At 35.9% G+C, this 18,045-nt stretch overlaps 2 protein-coding genes across 2 annotated transcripts; one reads left to right on the forward strand and one right to left on the reverse strand.

Moving 5' to 3' along the window:
• Positions 1–81: 81 nt before the first annotated feature.
• Positions 82–3,283, reverse strand: LOC148911035 (uncharacterized). The gene is made up of 4 exons (XM_089030185.1): positions 3,242–3,283; positions 2,984–3,139; positions 2,143–2,202; positions 82–297 (listed from the first exon to the last, which is right to left on the reverse strand). Exons 1-4 carry the CDS (start codon positions 3,242–3,244, stop codon positions 247–249), a joined length of 270 nt encoding a protein of 89 aa, XP_088886311.1. The 5' UTR covers positions 3,245–3,283; the 3' UTR covers positions 82–246.
• A 229-nt stretch (positions 3,284–3,512) lies between these two features.
• Positions 3,513–18,043, forward strand: LOC116303711 (peptidylprolyl isomerase domain and WD repeat-containing protein 1). The gene is made up of 19 exons (XM_031713298.2): positions 3,513–3,640; positions 3,783–3,885; positions 4,563–4,663; positions 5,303–5,398; positions 5,601–5,688; positions 6,375–6,477; positions 6,638–6,781; positions 7,284–7,358; positions 8,407–8,487; positions 8,901–8,994; positions 10,042–10,095; positions 10,837–10,880; positions 11,744–11,815; positions 12,110–12,228; positions 12,450–12,516; positions 12,990–13,075; positions 13,274–13,386; positions 15,527–15,678; positions 16,309–18,043. Exons 1-19 carry the CDS (start codon positions 3,535–3,537, stop codon positions 16,453–16,455), a joined length of 1,845 nt encoding a protein of 614 aa, XP_031569158.2. The 5' UTR covers positions 3,513–3,534; the 3' UTR covers positions 16,456–18,043.
• Positions 18,044–18,045: the final 2 nt, after the last annotated feature.

Consider the following 18,045-nt stretch of genomic DNA (forward strand, 5'->3'; position numbering starts at 1 on the left):
ATTCCATGTTTTTTTAGGATGCTCAGGAGTAGCACAAACCCAATATTCACATTTAAAAAAATAAAACTTTTCGTACAATAATTTCAAAAATTATTTGATTTTCTTTTAATCCTGATTCAATAGCTTTAGAATGTTTTTCACAGCAGTAAATAGGCAGTCCCATCACGAAAAATCCAAATGTCACACTGGCTAGTTGTCACTCAAATAGGTATGTACATAGTTTATATCCTGTTCTGTACTGGAAGTTTATTTCCATTTCAATATTCTGTAGTTATCAGGTACACTAGGGTCATCATTCTAAAACAAGACCAATTAAAACATTAGTTCATGACTCTCACACACATCTAAAGTGCCTGTCATTTAATATACAAAACATTGCTGGCACAGATAAAACAAATTTGAAATACCTCATTGTTTCCCCATTGCTGTTATAAAAATTATTGCAAGTTAGTTTTCACACATAACTCGGTGTTTGGAATTACAAGGAATGGAATGACAAATGACCATGAATGCTTCCTCATATGTCACAGCATTAGAATATGGAATTGAAAAACCTTTACAACTTCAAGAAGCCGGACTCAAACTTTGAAATTTTTTCAGGTTATTTAACATTTTACACCATGTACAATCAATACTGTGAATATTGTCAAAAGGGTGATAGGCACTTAAAGTCATATAAGTCCTTTTGCAATCAGACAATTCACTTCACAACCCATATAGTGCACACTTTGTGTATCAAGATGTAGAACATGGCTTCATGATTCAGTAAAGTTGAAGGGTCTTATTTGAAAAAATGATTCTTTTTAGCCTTGAGTGCTTTATAACTCCACACAGCACATCAAGCATTTTTTAATTTCTTCCATAAAAAAATGAACTACCATTAATTTAGTTAAAAATGATGCAACTCATAGTGTGTGTATGTGCTGTGTGCTCTCATAAAACATGCCCTCCCAACCAATCAGAATGCAAGAATCAGAACAACAGTTTAAATCAAATAGCTTACATCCAGGAATGTATTGGATTGTTTGCCAAAAGTTTTCCTCATACGATCCAAACCCATGGGCATTTTTCTATGCTTTTACATTTTAAATTTCAAGCACTTAGCACATAGAATTGTTGCACATTATAACTGCATGGTCACACTATTACCAGCAGATACAGGTCTATTTGTTTCCTGAAAAAGACCCCTTTCATCAATATTCCCAAATAGGCTCAATTCAGAGAAAACAATAAATTTCTTTTTAGATCAGAGTAAAATGCTATTCTTTGGTGCAAAAATTGAGCTGCATTGGAAAATGCAGCTGGTCTATACAACCAAAGCAGAGCACTGTCCTGCAAACTCCATTAGAATTATTAGATACAATTGACACAAAGACAGCATACAATAATTGATGAATTGCACTAATAGGTCACATGACTTCTACCTCTAAAATCAAGCAGCATCGTCAAAATGACAGCTGTGCCAAGTTTTGGTTCATAATGTCAAATATAGAAGAAAATAATATTTAACACCCGAAATTTTATAACAGGGTTCATACTAAGGTTCCACTTAGAATTCAAGAACTATTCAAGGACCCAAAAATGATTGATTAAGAAACATGTTCAGCTAACTAGCCCATGCATGGTTTTACACGTTCTGTTGGTTGCACATTGGCTGACTTTCCTTGTCGTTTCTAGAACCCCTAATTAAAGGGAAGTAATGTCTTAAGGTGGCTATTTTATTTTGTTTATATTGGATGACTATATCTATTTCAGAAACATGCAAGTAACAATCAAAGCAGAAATTCAAGGATTTTTGCTAGAATCATAAAATTCAAGAGTTTTTCAAGTGCGCTTGAAAACGTGAATTAAATTCAAGGAGTTTAATTAGTAGCATGAACCTTGTCATCAGGATCTGCATGGGAAAATTTAATTCAAGCTCTAGTGTGTTCCAGCCAGCACATTTTCCCATGCAAATCTTTATAAGAATTTCAGATTTTAAATAAATGTTATTTCTCCTGTCTCATATGTTATGATCTGAAACTTTCCCTTTCTACTAAAATCAAGGTGCTCTTTTCATTTCTTTCGTTCATTTGGATACAACTTCTTGTTTTAAGGGTATACTGTCACTTGAACTCTTAGTGCAAATGCCCTATTTAGTACCTTGGCATGTTTTGCAAATTTTTGTGAAGGAATGTGTCTGTAAGGAGCTACAGGTCTTCTCTGTTGAAAATAATGATTTAAAATATAAGTATTGAGCTGCCGTTGTACTTTTGTAGGCAGCTCTAAATGAAGTTGTGGATTTAACTTTAACCATATAACATGTATTATGCTTTATATAAGTTTACTAGTTTCAGCGGTCTCACAGTGATATATGAAAAATTATTAGCATATTATTATTGACTAGTATTTTTCACAGTTACTAAAAATAGATACCACGAAGCCTTGTGGGATAAAATGCAGACAAACATTGCATACAAAGACTTAAATATTACAGTTTTTCCATGAGATGGGAACACGAAGACTATGAAACATTTTTGCAGCATGTTAGCATATGCATGCTTAGCTTGGCTTGTCCGCATTTCAATCCCATGGTGCACAATTGTGACATTATCCGTTGAAAGCGCTCTCAGGGCTGGATGTTATCTTCTATTATCATATGACCCCTACGGCCCTGCTCGCGCGCTCTAATAAAACCATTGGAGAAAGTCACGTGATGGGTCATATGATAAAATGCTTATTGACTGAGTTAGGTTGGGCCGTACGACATGACCTCGAGCCAAATATTTTCCTGTCCGGCCCTTCCACTCAGTCAATGAGTACGTAGTATTTGAATGGCCTAGTTAGCTGTACTCCCCCCAACCTGCAGTTGCTCTCCTAGCCATTATTTTTCCATCCTTCCTTGTGCTGTGTGGTTGTTTGGTGAGCTCCGCTCAAATATGAGTACAGTGAGACCAATGAAAATAGAACACTATGTATTAATATGGGTAGTTTAATCTTTTACCTCTAACTGCAAGCCTTTATAAGCTATAGGAAGACTAACTGCAAACAAGGCAACAAAAGCAAAAGCGGTGTTTCTTCTCCAGTTTCTGGGGTTGCACCACCAACCACCGGACGGTGACCACACGTATTTTGGATATTCGAAATGTTTTCCGCCACCCTGAGATGAATGAGTCAATAAAGAACCCTTCAGTAACTTAATATTTACGGAAATAGTCTGATAAATAAAAGAAAACCACTAAAATATAACGAATAAACTCACCATTTTGGAAAATAGTAGGACGAGTGACAAGGATTGTGGGTAATTTATTATCGCTGTGCTACATGGGAACTCAACACAGGAAGACCAATAAAAATATAGACTTGCAAAAAATCCGTTAGTTTTTTTTAGGTGATGTAAGTGTTTCATTGTAAAAAAAAGTCCTGTATTTTTCCTTTTTCTTTTCTTTTTTTTTAATTCGTTTATTCGTTTATTTATTTGCAATATTTTTTAATATTAAAATATTTTCGGTCCTTACTTCACCCAGAGTGCTTTGAGGGATTAAATAATTCAAAATGGCGGACGAAGTGAGTCGTAAACGTGTTGCAGATAAAGAAGAGGAAGATGATGATCTTATTGGCCCTATGCCGGCTCAGGAGCCTAAACCAAAGAAAAAGAAAGGTATTTCCTGAAGGCTCCTTCGGATTTTAATTTTAAGAAACGAAAGTCAAGCTTTTAATAGTAGTATTGTTTGCTGCATTGAAAGGGTTGAAAGATATTGACAGACTGTTTTTAAAACTCGTTGCCTTCATTTGTTTCACAGTTCTGGAATTTGAACACGTTTACCTAAAAAATCTCCCAAGTGCTGAGGCATATGAGAAAAGCTACATGCACAGAGATGTTATCACCCACATAGTAACCACCAGGTAAAGTTTTGCGAATTATTGTGGATTAAAAATTCTGACAGCTTTTTTGTTTGATGCCACTGCATGTTCATTATTAGACTACAAACACTATATCATATGCATGAAGCATATGAAAACATGCAAACCATATATTTATGGAATAGTGCTAACTAATTTGTACAAAATAGCACCAAAGAAACAATTGAAAAAGAAAGAAATTTATGTGTTTAGTGCTATTTAGTTTTTGTGCTATTCCATGGATACAGTGTAAATGGTTCGCACTCTACTATATAACTAGTAAAGGATTGGACATTGATTAGCGTGCATCCATTGAGCTTTGGTTGCACCTGGGAGGCTGCTTATCATGAAGGAAGCGAAAGAGTCTAAGGCTAGAAAAAAATTTGGCCTGCCACTGATTTTTATTATTGACCGGTGAAACAAATTTGGACCTGTTATTTATTTTATGGCATACCACATAGATCTTTTCTGAGATAGTGAACATGGTGCATTGTGGTCTAGTTTCAGTACAAACATCTTGGGGTCATCATTCCTTATATGGTGTTGTTTGTAACGAAGCTAGACCACAATGCATCCTGTTTATGAACTCAGAAAAGGCCTATGAAATGGACAAGACCACCACCACCACCACCATCATCTTTATCTTTCATTATTATTCATTATCATTATTCATTACATAGTACTGACTTCGTAATAACTGCAAGCTGTGATGGTCATATCAAGTTTTGGAAGAAACAAGAGGAAGGCATTGAGTTCGTTAAGCATTTTAAAACCCATCTTGGTAAGTGATGATGACATGAGTTTTAACCTTGAAGGAAACAAATTAATATAATATGTTAACTAACAACTAGTATTGCTAATGATCAATGAGCATGCTTCAGAAATTATCATTGCTTCCCTAATGAAGTCAAATTTAAATTGCATTGCAACTTACAGGTCATGTCTCATGTAAACAGGTCTACAAACAAAGCAGAATTCTGTCCTGTCCATGCATTAAGATAGCATCAAGCAGTTTTCATTTGACTGTGAAAAGCTCAGTGTCATAAGAGTGCCATGCCATGGCCGCGATTGGCTGATTTTTTCTTGCACAATACTGTGATTGGCCTGACAAAGCTGTGACCTTGGTCATGCTGTGTCCACCCCATATTTGTCCTGTGTTCTGGGTATTTGATTGGATCATAGAGAGTAAATTTTTTGGCATTGTGATTGGTTTGATGTATGCCTTGCCATGTCATGGCTATATTCATGCCGTGAGCTTTTTTACAGTCATAAGAAAACTGCTTCACTGTACAATGATAGCTGAATAGTACAGTACACTATACAGTAGCTGTGAGGATTAAATCTTAGGGCTGATATGCGTAGAATTGCTATCTAAAAATACATTGAGTAATTTATTTTCGGTTTAAAAAAATTTCCATAGGTGTTATACACTGTATTTCTGTGAGTCTTGATGGACAGTTATTATGCTCTACTGCTGATGACAAATCAATGAAAGTGTTTGATGTGGTTAATTTTGGTAAGTATGTAACTGGGTGAATGAATGACATAGATGATAAGTTTAGCCCCACCTGGCTGGCTCAGCTGGTTGAGCAACTACTGTAGGTTGTGGGTTAAAACCCCAGCTTGACTGACATTCAGGGTTTTGAAAATGATTAAGGAGAAGCTAGGTGATACTTTGATGATCAGATAATGAAGTCATATTTTACATTATTTAACAGATATGATAAACATGTTAAAGTTGAGCTACATTCCAGGGAAGTGTGAATGGGTTTTCCCAAGAGGAGCTGCTATTGCAGCTATAGCATGGTAAGGACTGGTTGTATGAGTAGAAAAGATTAATTTAGAACCTTATTGGAGTATTAATTTCCTCTCCCTTCATTTTACCATTAACTGTCTTTTTTATATGCACTGAATAAAGACAAAATTCACAACAGAAAAATTAGCAATGCATGGTTCCACTTTCAGTAGATACTGTACCGTCGCTGTGTCCCACAAGCTCAAATAATTATTGGCTAGAATATCTCAGAATCTAAAACTTAGATCATGGAAAATTGATTACACATTCAACGTCCAAGATCCTCCAAGCTTCTGAATGTTAATTGCCCCCAAGTGAAAACAGTAACCTATTGTCAGAGGGGGAACCATGAATAGGCAGACCACCATCAATCAAAAAATACAAGTAGTGTAATTATTACAGTACATACGTATACTGTATACTCTTCCATTTTGTTGATGGATGGTAGATTGTTGCGACATCACTTTTGCTTACACGTAAGTCAATCAACACATAGCAATGAAAACAGTTAGTAGGGTATGGTAAGAGCTATTACCATGTTTCAAGGTTTACATAAATTCCAAGTCTTTTAGCATCTGCCAAGCAAATTATACCCAATTTAAATATCCAATGTGTAAGAGAAGCTAAAGTCTTTGTTAACTGTTCTAGCTTATAATCATTATTACAGTATTTAGTTAACTGTTATCCTTGTTCACAGTGCAGAGGAACAGAGTGGTGTTATACATATCTATGATGGACGAGGTACAAGTGAACCACTACAAACACTCAAGCTTCATTCAACAAGTGTATCTGTGATCAGGGTCAGTGATTATGTTCAATATACTTATTAATGACAGTTGGGCATGCTAACTGCAACCACTTGAACAAAATTTAAAATAAACACTTTAGCCAATCAGAAGATTGAAGGAAGGAAGAATGTTGGTATGATAATTTAACAAATATTGGCTTGTTCTTTTGCAGTATAATCCAGTATTTGACATAGCTATATCAGCAGATAAAGCAGGCATTCTGGAGTACTGGACTGGTCTCAAGAAAGACTGTAAATTTCCTGACAATTTGAATTTTAAGTTCAAAACAGACACAGACCTTTTTGAGTTTGTAATGGTAAGTTAAAGGTAACTGCCAAATGTTTTATCAATAATGATGAGCACTGGAAGTTAAAGGTTCAAGCTTTATAGCCAGAAAGAACACTTATAATATACACCTACTTGCAAGAAGATCGCCATACAAGAATAGAACATTAGTAATTTAGTAAGAAAGGAATATATTAAAAGACAAAAGAAAAAGTTCAGCTTCAGTGATCTTCTTTTGTTTTTTAATATAATTTCTATCCCACTAAATCACTAATGTTCTTCTTTTGTACGACAACATTTAATTCTTGCAAGTAGGTGTACCTGTGGGTAGAAGTTTAAAGATGCAATATGTAAATGCTTAGACCTAATATGCTGTGGCTTGGATGACAATCATTAGTTTGTAAAGTATGGTTCACACTCATTTAGCTCAACATCAAGCATAAGTTAGTGGGATTGCCATCGATAGCTTTTTCATTTGTAACATAATTATAATTTATTAATAATATCATTGTGCTACGTTTTATCTGTTTTAGTGTAAAACATATCCAGTGTCTTTGTCCTTCTCGCCAAATGGTAAACTGTTTGCCACCACAGCTTCTGATAGAAAGGTAAACATTTCTTAGTTGTGGGCCATGCATCAAGATGCATTTATCATGATCAATTTGAATGTAGTTTTGTCAGCTAAGCATTAATCCAATAGCAGCTCACTAACATGTAATGTCAAAACTAAATGTGGTATAACTTAATGTCTTTTTTTAGAATACACAGGATTCGTGCTACAGTACTCCTTAAACTCCTTGAAAACTCCTTGAATTTAATTCACGTTTTCAATGGCACTTGAAAAGCTCTTGAATTTTATGATTTTAGCGAAACTCCTTGAAAACTCCTTGAATTTTTGCTTTGATCATTACTTGCATGGTTCTGAAATAGATCTAGTCAGAAAGATAGGAAAATCTGCAGTCAGCCATGTGCAACCACCGTGTAAAACCTTGGCATATTTAGCTAGACATACTCCTTGAAAATTCATTTTTGGGTCCTTGTATACTCCATGAATAGTCCTTGAATTTTAAGTGGTTACCTCGGCATGAACCCAGAATTCATGTATTTTGTTAAATCCCTCATATAGCTAGGGTCTCTGTCTTGTTATAGAGTTTATATCCAGTTTGATAGCACTAGATTTCACCCTCTGAAAAACCTAACATACTAACATGGATTTAATTTTCAAGTTTGCCATGCCACAGCTTGTCTTGGAAACAATTTTATACAATTATAAATACAGTTAATAATTACAAAATAATTTAAAAATAAAAAATGCTCTTGAGGAAAATAAATGCTAAGAAATTTGTGAAGTCAACACCCTGGGCTGATCAAAGCTAGGACACTGCTACATGTACATGTAACTCACTAACCAAATAATATTGGAATTAAGTGTGTTAGGTTTCTTTGGAGGGAGATCAACTAGATAATCCAGATTCAAAAGCTCTAGAATCAAGGGAGAGACCAACATGCTAGAACACTCCTGAGATCATACAGACAAATGATGAATGACTCACTCAACATGTGTAGTCCAAATTTTAAACAGAAATCAATTTACTTATTGAAGTTTTAATAATGTAATAATAATGTTTCTGATCATGAAAAACTATCATTCTGTAGATAAGAGTATTCAGGTTTTTGACTGGCAAGAAAAGCCTGGTCTTTGATGAGTCATTAAAAGTATTTACAGAAATGCAACAGGTAAGTGTTAAATGAGCTAGAACCAATTATACATTGTATATATATGACCTGACAGCCTGAATATTTGAAAGTTGACCTGCACTGGGTACATTGTAGCTGAGGTTCATATACTTGAAAGGCCTTTCAACCCTTTTACTTCTCTGGAATTTCTCCAGCATAGAGAAATAACATCTCTAAAAATAGCTTATCCTCCCACTTATTCTGAAACTTGGTCAATAAGCTTATTTTATTTAATTACTCTTCATGTAATGGGTAAAGCTTGATAAGGCTATTTTTCCTGGATCCACAACCAAATTGTTGTTTATTCTCTTACACAGTCTCTGTTGCTTGATCAGTGATATGGAAAAGGTTAATATCCTAAATGCATGACTGTACACATCAAATACATATATTATATTATTTTTATTTTTTAGCAAAAGCAACAATTACCTGACATGGAGTTTGGAAGAAGAGTTGCCATTGAAAGAGACCTTGAAAAATCTGATGCATTAAAATACTCCAATGTTGGTAAGCACTAGCTGCTGCTGAATGAACTATGAATGAAGAATTGTCAGAAATGATATTTTTTAATCTGTAGCTTGTCATGCAAATTAAAGAAGTCTGAACATTCCCCCATTATTAATCAGCTTTTAGGTACCCTTCCTTCATCAATCGCTTTCTATACACTGATTCATTATTTTGCAAGTTATTTCCAAATTATTGTTCTAATTTTTACTTTGCAATCTAGAATTGATTCTTTAATCTGTATCTTTTTTTACAAAATGATTGAATTTTTCTAGTAATAATAATGATGATAATTATTGAGAATACCTACGTCACCTGTAATGGTGGTAACAATTATAGAAGGGTCCTCACAAAAATATATAAAAATAAGAACACATATATGAACTATGAATATTGAATAATATATGAAATATATATTAAAAATAGAAATGCTAAAATGTATATGCATAGGTGTATAAAAATATCTGTGTATACCAGGTGATCTCGCGCACACACTTCTGGTTACTATTAACCAATCAGAAGCATTTTTGTTGTATTGCTAAAAGTTCCATATATCATGAATTTCAAAATGGAGTCGTATTCCAAGTAATAACCTTTTTAAAATATGTCCTAAAATATAACTTGATATTGAAAAATTCTAAATTACATGTACCAGAAAAGCTTCCTCTTGTCCTATCAGCAATTAAAATTAATAAAAACAAAGCATACGTGCAACAGGAGATATTATGGAATAGGAGACTGGGTATTAAGAACTGTTGGATTTGACAAATAATCCTTTGCACCCTTCTAGGTGAGATCACCTGGTTAGTAGAAATAAGAAAAGAATATAAAAAATAATATAATATATAATACAAATCATATATTCAAATCTCTCCTAATTTAAAAATGATTAGTATCTATTTTTCCTGTATTTCTTCCTGTTGTGCTTTAATTTTACCATCCCACCCCAGTTTACTCTCTTTACCTCTGATCATATTTCTTACAGTCATACTCATAATTGCATTTCCCTTTTAGTTTGTAGTAAAAAAAATGATTTTTCTAATTTTTCAGTATTTGATGAGAGTGGTTATTTTTTACTCTACGGTACGATGCTTGGCATAAAAGGTAATTATCTATGACTAGGTCATACAGTCAATGTCACTAAGGTTGTCCACCGAAAAATGACATTTACATATTTACACATTTACATGTTTCCTCGAACGTTCTGGCATAAAACAAATGCTGAAATACCATTCTCCATCTTAAATCCTCACTAAATGGTCAGGGCATTCTGGATTTTCGATTAACGAGTTGAATTTTACATTTCAAGTTCAGGCTGACGCACATGAGGCAAAGAATACATAATGAAACACGTGATATTTCTTTTAGTCTAAATGTCTAAATGAGTAAACGTGTAAATGTGAAAATGTCTGTTTTTGGTGGACAACCTTAATGACATTGACTGTTTGTTTCCATAATAACCCTTAAAAATAGTCAGCCAGCCAATCAGAATGCAGGAATGCCACTCTTGATTCCCATCATGCTCAGAAATATTCAGTATGGTGGGTTATGTTTGTCATGATTCAGCATTTATTTTAGAATTTTTATTCTTTTAATATCATCAATTCTGATTTTATTTCATATTTCTACGGCATACAATTAAACTATTTTTTAACTTATAAAAGCCTTTTGAAGATATATAATAGAGTATTGAAAGTTAGCATTGAATTGTAATTTTGAAATATTCAAAAATTTTGATTCCTAATAGTTAAAGTAAAAAAAAAGCATAAGTGGAAATAATCATTCTTGGCTATCAATTGAAAAAAAAGACGTAAGTTGTAATAATATGTTCGTTTGTTGTTTTAGTTGTGAATCTTCATACCAACAGATGTGTCAGGGTGATAGGAAAGGTAAAGTATTTATATCAACACTAAAACTGTTCCAAGTAGGGAACCATTCGGCTTTCAACACAGGGAACCCGATTGAGATCAATGATCAATGAAAATAATATCATGGATAAAAACTTGACTTTGTACTTCATGGCCCAGATGGTGTAAGGCATAATATGAGGCAACAGGGAAAAGAAACGAAAATATATAATTTATTATTGGTGGGGTTTACAAGTATGACAGATGTTCACCTTTTACCACTGTGAGTTGTACATGGATTGAGTCCTTGTTAAGGTTACTGTGGGCACTACCTGTGAAATAGAAGATATTACATGGGCGTGCGGAGATACGAATTTTATCTTCGAGTGTTGAAAAGATCTCTCACGAGTGAGCGTAGTGAACGAGTGAGAGATTTTCAACATGAGAAGATACAGTAAAATTCCTATCTCCGCACGCCCATATAATATTCTGTTTATTATATTTATATCATTATCAATGAAGTATGTTTTGGCTTTTTCAAGCAATTCTTTCCGTGTATTTTTGAATAGCCATCGCAATGGTGTTATTTTCACACTGTGAAAATAACATGTTATTTTCATGTGTGAAGATATCAATATTTCGAAATAGAGAAAAATAGATATTTCATTGATAATTATATAATAAAAATAGATATTTCATTGGTAATTATATAATAAAAATAAATATTTCATTGGTAATTATATAATAAAAATAAATATTTCATTGGTAATTATATAATAATAGAGTTTATTTATTGAGGGGAGGGGGGGGGGGGGTGTCCTCTCTGAGTTGAGAGTTGTGTGATAAGAATGCCGTACATAGTGGATACTGACAACACAAGTCTCTCTGTTCTTTTTTTATTCCAGCTAGAGAATGTTCGTGTTTTACAGCTAGCACTTTATCAAGGTCGACCTTCAAAAAAAGCTGGTTTAACTTTGGTGAGTCCACTGAATTATGCCAGAAGTCGTAGTTTAATGATCACAACAATCTTTTAGTCCAACAAAGGCGTAACGTACAAAACGTATGTAGAGTTACAAACTCTTCTTACACTGTTGATTAAACATTATTTCAATCCAAGACCTGACAATAAGGTAGTATTTCCAATCAAGCCAATTCCACTCAATCGATTACTGAATAAGCTTGGGTTTGCTATGTTTCGGGTTGCTATGTTGCAATATTCTAAAACACATTGAGCTAATGTTTATTCTTCATATTGACTCTTGTTCGTACAGGAGATCCAGGCCGCTGATAATCCTTCATTGTCCAAAGAAGCAACAGACCCTACTTTATTCTGTACTGGCTTCAAAAAAAACAGATTTTATATTTTCTCTTCCAGGGGACCAGAATTAAGGTACCCATTAATAATATATTGCCAAGGTTATGAACGCAAAGTTGTGCAATGCAACTTCCTTCCTTCCCTCCATTCCTCTGTCCCTACATCCCTCCGTCCCTCCCTCCCTCTGTCCCTCCCTCCCTCTGTCTCTCCCTCCCTCCCTAAATCCCTTCCTCAATTTCATCTGTTTGTTTATTAATACTTCACTACTAACAATTGGTTCTTAATATGTTTGTCAGTGAAGAGAATGATCGTGATGTATTTAATGAAAAACCATCAAGAGAAGAAATCATGGCCACAACTCAGGTACACTGTAGAATGACGATTTCACTTGTAAAGTTGCGTCTCGCTCACAGATTTTTCTTGCAAAACTTTTCCTATTATTTTTACGATATTTTCGAGATTTATTTTAGAAGCTTGGAATTCGAGGGTTGATGGGATTCATATTTGAACAGATCATTTATATTTCCCACTTAATTTCTTCAATGGAAAAGCAAACCCTAATGGTTTTAGCTGCAGTTGGTTGTATGTCGCTGCTTATAGTTAGTAGAAACATGCTCAAGTAAAATACACAGAAAGTTCATATTTCCACACACAGAAAGGCTTTGATTAGACAGGGCAGGAATGTTTTCCTTCTTTTTCAATCAGGGTAGATTAAACATTTAGTGGAAAGTAATAAAACAAATGGGAATTAAGAATAATTTCATGGACAAGTGGCTTTTCCACTGGAAGACAAATCTTTTGTCTACATAGCATATTTTTTTTCCTTTCTGATTCAGGGATCAGGAGCGCCTGCTAAACTACCCACCCAAGCTACTATACATACTACCATGGGAGATATGGCCATACAGTTATTCGCCAAAGAGTAAGTTTTATCAATCTGACAAAGTCATGGCTATACATAATGGCTGTGGCTTGTCTCTCTGTGTGCTGTAAGCCGCAGCATGGACTAAAACGCTATAAAGTGATCGTATTTTTAGTTGTCATTTTTTGTCTAAGAAACTACAAAACATGAGTTTGTGTTATAATATCGTTCTTATCCACTGTGGTTTTTCTATCCAAGGTGCCCGAAAACAGTTGAAAACTTTACAACACACTGCAAGAATGGTTACTATAACAACCACATATTCCACCGCGTTATAAAACAGTTTATGATCCAGACAGGCGACCCTCAAGGTAACGTAACCTGATTATTTCTTTGTTTTCTAGTTGTGATTTGTAAAGCGCTATAGTAAGCAATGGAGAGATGAAGCGAATGCGAACAGAAAAGAACGTGTTGGTGCTTTTGTCTTGAGGCCGCTTCGTCTTGCAATCTATTCGTAAATTGCTAAAGACGGTTTTACACGTTTAAGTTCACTTGTCTTGAACTTTTTTTTTCAAAGCAAAAATAGAGTATAATTTAAGATAGCTTTAGAACTGCTTCGTGTCCTGTGACTGTCTGGACAACTGGCTGTTGGCGACAGTGTACTTCTTCGACCATGGCTGCGTAAAGTTGTGTTGCTCTTTCTGAAAAACGAAAAATTCGATAGATTACTTACTTAGCACTCGTGCCGGACGACAACCCCAACAATTTTTTTTTTCTTATGATACCTCTTAAAATCCCTATTCTCTGTTGCGAAGGTTAGCCACTCTCTAGAAAGTGTATAAAAACAGTCAGGGCACGACTATCACACAAGTCGAAGTGAAAAACCCGAAGAAAACCCCTCGAATCAAGGGAGAGATCTAACAAACTCTACTCACATGTCGATACCGAGTTCATGACTCGAACCCAAGAGCCCTGAGGTGAGAGCACTACCGTTATGACCTTTGACCCCAAGCCCCTTCCCGCCAAATAATGACTTTAGCTTACCTTCCGCTTCAAGTTCCTTTTCAAGATGCTTTTTTTCAGCCAACAAACACATTTTTCGTTTTCTGAAATCCTCGATCATATCCTGAGGTCGCTTCGCAATTTCCTTGGGTGATATCTTGATGGTTGCCCAATAACTAGACTTAAGTATTTTTCTCTTTTCAACACCGTTTGTGTTGCGGATTTTTTTCAAGAAAAAGTAATTTCGTGAATTGAGAACATTCCCTACTCTGGCGCTAGAAGAAGCTTCTAACTCGTAACCCAGGAGTGCAAGATTCTCCTGTAAAACATCGAACAAGCGAGGCCGGTTAAGAGTCCTCCACCTCCAAAGAGCTTCGCCTTTTAACTGAAGTATAAACATCGGGTTTGCGTCCTTCATAGATGGTGTTGACATTTGAAGAAATGCTGGATTAACGAGGGACTCATCAGTGAGCTCTGAGGAGAGCTTCCCGTCAATTCTCTGCTTTTTGGTCGAAGAACTCATCGTTTGCCTTTGAGATTGCAGTTCACTCGTCGTGTCAGAAAATCGTGTACAAATGACTGGAATGATATTAGAACGCGGGTTTTATATTCATCCAGGGTTTGAATAATAATCAGTTATCACCCTCGGCCTGCTCATTGGTATGCATCCATAAAACAATACCAGCGCAAATGATTTCGTTCGTGGGATGGAGGAGATTGACGTTTGACGGCAAATTTTAAAGCGCGTCGAGAAAAGGAAAAAAAGCGGTTAACATTCTTCAATGCAGCTGTCTGTGGTCGATGACTGTCGTTTGATGGTTTTTCTTTTACGATTTCTTAAAAGAAGAAAATCCACAATATTAATGCGTCTAACTCAAATGAAAATTTTTTCTCATTTTCTCAAGTCTAGTTTTAATGTTTCACACCGTTTTGCGTCCCTTTTAATCAATCGGCGTCTTTATCCAATCCCTTTTGTTCGCTATATCCCCTTTAAAATATATATAAACCTTTCCTTGCCTATCATTTCTTCTCCTTTACTACAGGCTATATCGGATACCTTAGTTAAGTTGGCATTTAAGTTCGTTATCATTCCTTTATGCAACCGCTATCAGTGCAGCTTTCTATGTAAATGTCCGTAGATTCGGCTGGATAGAAGGCTATTTAACCATTTTACCACAGTTGTGAATTTTCTCGCTTTTTGATTGGTCTAGAGCCGTTGGAAAATTCCCCCTTGTTTTTGTAGTAAAATTGTTAATTTTCTTACCCTGCTACGAGAGGGTGTTTTTTCTTCATTTCCGTAAGTCTGAACGGCAGGCTGGAGGGAGGAGACAGGAGACAGGCCCCGACCTACACCCAAGACGGACGGCAGAAAAAAACTTTTGCTAGACAGCAGTAATTACTGTAGCCTGCACTGCATCCGGAATTTTCTGTCGTAAATTTTCGAGTAAACGTTCGGAGGCACGCAGGCTATAATTACTGATGACAGTGTTTTTCCGTATTCCCTGCTAGGCGATGGCACAGGAGGAGAGTCCATATGGGGAAGAGAATTTGAAGATGAATTTCATCGTAATCTAAGACATGATAGACCCTACACAGTCAGCATGGCTAACGCAGGCCCCAATACTAACGGCTCACAGTTCTTTATTACTGTGGTGCCTACGGTAAGAACTACATTCACTTCAACTCGATTGCAAAATCATTGTGGGCTTTAATTAAGTTTCTGTGGGTTATAATTTTGTTACGATCCTACTTCAGTAACATCGCGCGTCATAGTGTTTCTGGTGCTTGCGTTTGTAATACGGATTTGTGGGGGAAACATACCGTAAAATTCCGCCGAGGTAGTATAGAAGCCATGGCCTTATACTTATTCGTAAAGGTTTTTTTTTCCATGGGCTTATAATAGGGGGGCTTATAACCGGGAGGAAAAGAGTTTGGGATAAAAAAGGAGACGCTTACTTTTTTCTCTTACGTTCCCAGTCAATCCTTATGCTTCATCAACGAAATAAACACGAGATTCCAAAGGAGGGCCTATAACCGTGGGGAAGGGGGAGGGGGGCTTATAACTGAAAGGATATTTGCATTAGCGGACTACGTGGGCTCATGACCGGGAGGCGCGGGGGGCTTAAAACTGATATAAAGATATTTGCATGGAGGGAGGGGGGGGGGGGGGGTGACAGTGTTGACAGTGCGCGACCAGTGCACGACTTTGCTATCCACATTACCTTAACTTTGGAAATACATTCAACAATAGGTGGATATTGTATTACTAATGGATTTTTTTATTTGAACAGCCGTGGTTGGACAATAAACACACTGTGTTTGGCCGTGTTATTAAAGGAATGGACACAGCACAACAGATAGGCATGGTCAAGACCCATCCGAAAACCGATAAACCATACGAAGATATCAAGATTATCAATGTTACTTTAAAAGACTAACATCGACAAACGAGATACCATTTCCAGGAACTGCTCTTAATCACACTGTTTGCCATGGAAATATATAAAGAATTTTAAATACCAGTGCAGAGTTATAAGACATTCATTCTTTGGGAATCCTTAATTCTTGGTTTGCAATCAATCCCAAGAGAGCACAATAACAAAAGGGATGTCCGCCATGTTGGAAGATATAACAAAAGAATTCATTGAAAAATCTTGTCAAATTCTTCCAACATGGCGGCTATGACGTCTATTGCAAACGAAGAATAGAGTGATAGCACATTTGAGTCGTGCAATACAATTACACGTTATCATCTAATACGCAACAGTAGACACTCGGGATGCGTTTACACGGTATCGGACGAATTTTTAACCGGTCAAAAATTTGACCTGTACATAACGTTTACACGTCTCCTTCATTGTATAAAAAATACATTTCCACGGAGCCGGATTCAAATTGGCACGGTTAGGTCTACGAATTTTTAGTTCGGATAGCTCAGTCCCGGGTGAATGGAACCCCTAATAGACTATAAACGTATAGTGTGTGCAACCATGTGACTCAAAATCCCTTGAGATATAAATAACAATGAAACAGCCGCCAACTTGGTTGATCTAACAAGAGAATCTAATGAAGAATGCTTTGTTATCGTCAACCGAGATGGCGGCAATGACACCTGCACCTGCTCTATAGCAGGGCTGTCAACCCCCGAGATATTCAAATCTGGAGAATTGATAGGGAAGGGACACACGTCACATCGCGTCAAAAAGCGCGCGAAGACATCTTTCGCTTTGTAACATTTGATGTGATTGGTTTATTTCTGACTAATCAGATTATCGCTTATATTACAATGGCCTGCTTGCAAGAAAAGTTTATGAGGAACGTTTTGATTTTGTTAGCGATTTAAAATAACACAAACAACACAAAATAATCGGAATTTTATGGTTGTGAAAGTCGAGTCTCACAAGAAATGGTCAGCTTCGGCGATTATCCGGGAGATTTGAGACTCTAATCTGGAGACCGGGAGATACGGTCCAAAATCTGGAGACTCCCGGTTTATCCGGGAGAGTTGACAGCCCTGCTATAGCTAGTACAACTTTTTGAACGGTTACCGTATTATCGGTTAATGTATTCAGTAAATCTCTAAATCTTTATAAATACATCATTTTACAATAACTTACAAATTTTTCGCGCGCAGAGTGTTCCCTTTAAATCATCAATAAGAGGACAGACAGATAAAGCTGACGTCAACGAGCGCGCGCTCTTTCCGTTGGTTGTTTTGATCGCTAAAAATAAGTTTTTATAGTTTTTGTTATTGTAAAAAACAAATTGACATCAGATTTTTATGTGTCTGTCCTCTTATGGACAATACGTTTCGCCATCGCATTGTCAAAGTAGTATGCTACTATGTATACTACTTTGACAATGTGATGACGCAATTTATTGTCAATAAGAGGACAAACACAAAAATCTGATGTCAATTTGTTATTCCGACTGCACGCTACGTAGGCTATCCCGTCATCAACATCCTCGTCAACCATTTTGTGTACTTCTTTACTTAATAACTTATTAAACAAACAGTGAAAAATATA

This window comes from Actinia tenebrosa, unplaced genomic scaffold (assembly GCF_029948245.1).
Source record: "Actinia tenebrosa isolate PJP-AT-01 unplaced genomic scaffold, QUT_ActTen_1.0 PGA_scaffold15__27_contigs__length_11533743, whole genome shotgun sequence".
NCBI lineage: Eukaryota > Metazoa > Cnidaria > Anthozoa > Actiniaria > Actiniidae > Actinia > Actinia tenebrosa.